The sequence below is a fragment of the Odontomachus brunneus genome, unplaced genomic scaffold (assembly GCF_010583005.1).
Source record: "Odontomachus brunneus isolate Ranch 3 - 2012 unplaced genomic scaffold, Obru_v1 Obru_scaffold_080, whole genome shotgun sequence".
NCBI lineage: Eukaryota > Metazoa > Arthropoda > Insecta > Hymenoptera > Formicidae > Odontomachus > Odontomachus brunneus.
Window position 1 is genome coordinate 561,704 of NW_022639530.1, and position 6,789 is coordinate 568,492.

Here is a 6,789-nt window from a genome sequence, read left to right on the forward strand (position 1 = left end):
TCTCTCTCTCTCTCTCTCTCTCTCTCTCTCTCTCTCTCTCTCTCTTTCTATTCCTGTTTTTTTTTGTTTTCTGAAAATTCAGTACCAAAAAATAAATCTATTTTTCTTGTCCTCGTATCGAACACATCGTTTTTCCTACGACCTCCTCGATATCACGAGTGGACACGGTGTATTGAATTGGAACTGCAAACAAAAATATAATATACAATTTCGGAGGATAAATGTAACTGTAACCTGTTGCGAGAAAGAGATTCCGGATACCATTGTCCCACGATACGTATTGAACGCGCTACGTGTACACGTACTATGCTTGACGTTATTATTCTTGGAAATGTATTTACATTTAGTGCGGCAAAATTCGACGGGAATAATATATTCAGAAATGTGTCAAATGTGTAATAGAACAAGCCCCTCAACTGATAGCGACCGCCAGGGGGGAGGGGGGACAGACAGGACTATCGAGTTCGCGGTCGCTCACGAGTCGCCTCTGCTTTCTCTCTCTTTAGTCGAGCCGCGTCCTGGAAGCGGAGAGATGGTTCCTGAGGGCCCGCAGGTTAGCGCCGGACGACCCCAGCGTGCACCACCATTACGGTAAGCCGCGACCGAAAGCTCCTTTAATTGCGATCACGGGCAGAACGTCGTCGTTGTCGTCGTCGTTGTCGTCGTCATCGTCGCCGACGGCCGGAATTCGACAGTAGACTCCCCGATTACTGCCTTCCACTTCGTCTTTTCATCATTGTGCTTCCTCTCTCGCCCCTGTCCCTCCAAACGGGGCTCGCAGTTCACCTTCCGACCGCGTCGTAATTTAAATATCTAATGCCTGTATTTGTAGTCGTCGCGGCCGGTGATAAGGGATCCTATCGTCTCTTTCTCTCCTCGTTCATTATTAAAGCAATGAAATACGCTCTCTTAAGCACCCCGCCTTTTCGCTCGCCGAATGCACCCCCCGAGAACCCGCCACTCCTTCACCGCAGTAGCAGAGACCCATTGTAACAACAGTATAATTGATTCCCGATTCCCGAATCCGTTCTGAAAAGGAGTCCTCGAAGTTTCCTCCGATCGGAGTGAGGTGGAACCGCGAGGGATAGTGAAAGAGAGAGAAAGTAGTGGAGGGGCGGGAGAAAGAGAGAATCAAAGAACAAAGATTCGAAGAGTCGCTTAATAGGAGGGAGAGATAAGAGGATCGCCGATTCGTCGAGTCGCTATAAATACCGCTGCAATATTTCCTGCGGAATGATAGTAGATTTGCTGGGGAAGGGAAGTGGACAGTGGCTAATCGAAAAGAAGAACGGTTACCACGGGGCACAGAGGTGAATCGAGGTGCGGGGGATGGGAGTGGATGGGTAAGATCGACGGGTATTGAAATTCCAGGGGAACATGACGGCATCCCGGGACCCCGCGCGCGTTAATTCGGACCGACGAGTTCCATCTGAGCAATTCCGCCTCGCGGCCCGCTGCATCCTTTTTCCTCTAGTTCGGTATGCAGCTTTTATCGTAGCGGATGCAGCATATTAAATTGAACGTTTAGTTCTCACTTAGTTTAATCCAGAATAAATGAGATAATTTGATTTCTCATATCTTTGTCAAAGAGGCGATACGAGTGTTTCGCGTTTCTACCTTAATGCTGATCAACACCAAATTTTCGCGTTTCAGTAAAACTTGTTGCGATTATCTGGAAAACTTTCACAAGTATCCATCCATGGTATATCCTTCCGTGTAGTTGCACTCTCCAATTTCTCCACGTTGCTTTCTCCAAAACTTCCCAAAAGTTCACGAAGCTCTCCGAAAACATTTCATAGATATTATATAGGTAAATAACGAGTCTACAGGACGATTCATTTGCTTGTAAGATAAACTTTCAGGATCGTCACAATGTGAGACAATTGATAGTGGAAATTTTACAATTTTAGAATCACATTTATGGAGAAAATATATGAATTAATCATTAAATTTACAATAATTATACAAAACAGAACATGTTAAAGTATTATAATTTAATTTGCAAAGAAATATACATATGAAAATTAAAGATAAGCGATCTTTAATTTTGAGTCAAGCATTACGTTAATTGGTATTTTTTCAAATTCTTTTGTTAACAACTATTTAATAAATAATGAGCAATGGTTAAAAGTTCTTATAGGCCATTTAGAAAATCATAACTTCAAGTTATTTGAAAATCGTTAAAATTGATGAAATCGGTTCTATTCGGCATAATTACCAAATTTACATCATACAATGCTGTAAAAGTTTTTTATTATATTGACGCAGCAACTAATAGATAAAAAGTTATTCTCAGACTTTCGTATTACATTTTATATAACATGTTATTCTGAGTATAAATTCAGATAATACAGGTTTGCATAATAGAGGGTCTAAGACATAAATATTTAAAAAAATTTTAATGTTTCTAAAATAAACATATAAAGTTTACTGCCATTTTTGACATATTTAACCTCATTTACCCCAGAAACCTGACGTGATGGGCAAATTCTGTGTGTGTGTGTGTGTGTGTGTGTGTGTGTGTGTGTGTGTGTGTGTGTGTGTGTGTGTGTGTGTGTGTGTGTGTGTGTGTGTGTGTGTGTGTGTGTGTGTGTGTGTGTGTGTGTGTGTGTGTGTGTGTGTGTGTGTGTGTGTGTGTGTGTGTGTGTGTGTGTGTGTGTGTGTGTGTGTGTGTGTGTGTGTGTGTGTGTGTGTGTGTGTGTGTGTGTGTGTGTGTGTGTGTGTGTGTGTGTGTGTGTGTGTGTGTGTGTGTGTGTGTGTGTGTGTGTGTGTGTGTGTGTGTGTGTGTGTGTGTGTGTGTGTGTGTGTGTGTGTGTGTGTGTGTGTGTGTGTGTGTGTGTGTGTGTGTGTGTGTGTGTGTGTGTGTGTGTGTGTGTGTGTGTGTGTGTGTGTGTGTGTGTGTGTGTGTGTGTGTGTGTGTGTGTGTGTGTGTGTGTGTGTGTGTGTGTGTGTGTGTGTGTGTGTGTGTGTGTGTGTGTGTGTGAGAATCTAGATTTGGATTCAGCGCACGAAAGTATGTAGGAAACCATTGTCAAATCTGAAATATCAAAATCATGTAAGCCTGTGTAATTCCTTTCGCGCGTATTTCTATTTCGTCATTCTTTGTGAGAAACGTAAGTGTCATGTGAAGCACTTATAAGCGACACTACCGTCATACTTAGCGCAATGTAAGACGAGTGAAGTTGCTGACCAAATTTTATATACATCAGTCTATCTGGGGGGAATGTATACACACGACATGTATCGCGCGCTCAAAGACGTCACGCGCGCCAGGATCGATACCATGACTGTAACGTCTCGCTGTAAAATTTTCAGGGCTGTTCCTGACGTCGCAGGGTCGACTGGTGGAAGCCGCCGAGGAGCAGCTGCGAGCGGCCGAGCTGTCGCAGTCCGACTACGAGCTGTCCGTCGCGGCGGCCTCGGCGCTGAGGCAGGCCGATCGTCGCGAAGAGGCCGAGGTCTGGTACCGACACGCGGCCAGCCTCAGGCCGCACGAGGCTCGCAGTCACACGAACCTCGGCGCGATCCTACACCTGAACGGCAAGTACAAGCAGGCCGCCGCGGCGTACAGGGAGGCTCTCAGGTTGCAGCCGGGTGACGCGACGACCATAACGAATCTGCACAAACTCGCGGCGATCTTGGCGTGACCTGAACGAGCCGGCGACGACGCAGGTGGTGACGGACAAGCGAGAGAAGAAGACGAAGAGGCGAGGAGAGACGAGAGACGGCGAGCACGAAGATGGTGTGTGTATCATACGACCCCCGCGCGCGGCGAGGAGGAGGACCCCTTCTTACCGACTTTACCGTGTACCCCGAGAACTCCCACTGACCCGATCTTCCTACCGATATTCGTTTATATCTCTGCGTCGGTGACACGCGCGTTCATGTCGACGTCGTTCGCGTCGACGTCGCGCGACCGACTCGTATCGCCTGCTATGGTATGTAAAGAATAAAGCTTCCTTTATTTTTCTCTAATACACGACGGTATATTGCATTATTTATACGAAACCTCCCATTTCCCGTAGATTAGTAAAGCGCAAAAGAATACCAAGTCAGGAAATGTCGTATGTTAAATATTTCTGGTGCACTGAGAGAAAAAAATTGGGGTTGACTTAACTAAAATTATAATTATTTTTTGTCTCAACCATATTTTTTGGTCGTTTCAATATGAGAATGGTAACATACATGTAAAGTTATTATCACCAAACGGAAGATTATAATAGAATTTAATAAAAGAAATTGTTTCCTTAACCATAAATTATAGTAATTATTCTTATATGTAATTATTATTACAAATACCAAACATTTTTCCTCAGTGTATAGGAAGAAATAATCGAAGTTTCTTTAAGCCTCCGCGTACACCAAAATAAATATTTGTGTTTTTTATTTGTTAATAATGAATTAAAAATATTTTATATTATTTGTTAAAGAGTGTTAAGTTCTAGCCGGATTCGCAATGTGCGAGATCTGTGTAGGAAGATGTGTGCTCTATCTATGGAAGATGCGTGCGAAATCTATCGTAACGAAGCTATCGAGAGGTTAAAGTTTTTATATGCATCTAAACATTTTTCATATAAGTTCCGTTTTTAGCATATTTATCGACAAAAATGTAAAAACACAAATTTAATAAAAAAAAATTAACTTTTTGAAAATAGTGTCACAAAGTATTTTGCAAAAAGTTAATAAATATATTAATTTTACAATGACAATATTTTGTAATTTCAAATCTTTTTGTAAAATCTTTTAGTAAAACCTTTTTGGGATTTTATTTCAATATCTTGATTTTAAAAAATATATCGATTTTATTAAAAAAACTGATTTTTCTTATTTTATAAGAAATATTTTGTCAATTATTTCAAAATAACGCAAATTTTTTTGCAGTTTTTTATCTTATTGCGCTACTATTTTATAGCTGAGGCTTTTCTATATCTTTAGAAAAAAGTGTCTAAAAATATTGATTTTCAACGAAGTCATGGCAGTTCGAAATTGTCCAGTCTGACAAACCTAGATTGTACCCCAAACAGCATAAGAACTTCTGAGAACGTTCTAGGAACATTCTGAAATTATTAAGACATCTTTAAAACGTACTCAGGATGTCCTCTGGATATCTGTGCTATTAGGGACTGTATTCTTTTAAAGTGAATTAGTGAAATATTATTGAAAGCACTAAATATACACTGATTTATAGCTATAAGTATAGTATTGAAACTGCTCAGTGCTATACTTATAACTAATATTAGTGACTATCCACTGATTCACTTTAAGAGTATATGTCCTAAAAAATATGGTTGTCCGCGGAGGGTAAACATGTTCCGTGCTCTTGTTATCCGTGATCTATGCTGAAATTTTACGTTTGATATTGGCCTATGAAATACGAAATATAATTGCGAAATAATCTTATAATTATTATAAGACACGTGTTACTTAACAAATAAAATGCAGCTTAATATGACAATGTGGATAACCGGAGATGCACGCGGCATGGATGACAAGTCATATAAAATGTAAAATTGGTCTGGCACATAGTGTTAAACGCCAAACTTTTACGTATAAATAGATAGAATACTATCCTATTTTTTAAATCACAAGGAATTATATGAATGTATATGCACAAGAAAAGCCAACGGAAGCTGTCCATTGATTCGTCTTAATGGACTCCTTCACATTTCTCTCGACGCGAAATATCTCGGCTGGTACTCACCACACACACAGCATACATGCAAAGAAAGAAGGTAAGTCCATCGACTTGCTAAGAGCAAATCGATAATTATTTCGAGCCGGGATACTTAGCGTCACCGTGCCGTCACTCGACCACCGACAAATCAATTGGCCTAAAATGGAAAAAAAAGACATGGAAGTCAGATTGAAACGTCTTGAGGCGTCGTTCGAGAGGATTACTTGCGACTTCTTTGATCGAACTTTCGATGCGACAACCGCGGGAATTCTCTCCGGTGAATACTACTTTAATTTTAATATTATTTTCTCTCTTCTCCCACCCCGCCACCGGTTAACGCTGTATTTTACCGTACCCGTGTGTACTTATAATTCATTGTTACATTTATGAACTTATAATTCATTGTTACATTTATTATATCAATTCTTGTATCTCGTGGACAGTTCGCTGGCGGTTTTATTATCTCGTTATTAGTTATGCAAAATATATTAGGCGAAATAGCTTAAGAAAGTCTCCGCTGAGATTTGCCGCGACGGATATCCGAATATCCCTCGACGCCCCTCTTCCCTTTCTCTCTCTCTCTTCCTCGGCGAGGTGCTGAAGCTCCATTAATATCGAATCTATTTGCACGAAGGTACCAACTGGAATATTTAAGTTTACACTTTAAATCACACCCCCGAGCGAGTGCCAACGGTGCGAGCGAACCCGGGGGCGGACTCGAGAGGGGATGACGGATGGAGAAATGCCAGAGAGAGACCGAGAGATTAGAGAGAGAAAGAGAGAGAGAGAGAAAAAGGGGCAGGGGAATGAGAAGGGGTGAAAAAGCGGGCACACGGAGCCACCTGTCGCTCCTGTCGCACTGCTGGAGACAGTCTCGGCAAACACTCCGCGACCGCCGCGACGGCGGTTACCAAGCTTTGTTCCGCGAAGAACTCGCTTCGTTATCTTTAAAGCGGAACACCGTCAAGACTGTCTCCCCTCGAGATGACGACTCGCTTTTCGCGAAACGCCTGGGCCATTTTATTTTTCACTAACTCATCCGTCTTTACGGCCCCTCACTGCGCAAGCCCCCCCCCCCCCCCCCCCCCCCCCCCCCACCCCCCCCCCCCCCCCCC

The 6,789-nt window shown here is 42.2% G+C and overlaps 1 protein-coding gene across 3 annotated transcripts in view; it reads left to right on the plus strand.

The window, feature by feature from the left end:
* The window catches only part of LOC116847572 (protein O-mannosyl-transferase TMTC2), a 412,543-nt gene extending 408,564 nt beyond the window's left edge, over nucleotides 1-3,979 (plus strand). Inside the window, exons 9-10 of one of the 3 annotated variants that reach the window (XM_032822683.1) lie at nucleotides 507-591; nucleotides 3,316-3,979. In XM_032822683.1, coding sequence (XP_032678574.1) covers nucleotides 507-591; nucleotides 3,316-3,647 — 417 coding nt within the window. In that variant the 3' untranslated portion in view covers nucleotides 3,648-3,979. Of the gene's footprint in view, nucleotides 1-402; nucleotides 592-3,315 lie in introns of those variants that run through there. The other 2 variants (XM_032822685.1, XM_032822684.1) reach the window with 2 other exon arrangements.
* Nucleotides 3,980-6,789: the final 2,810 nt, after the last annotated feature.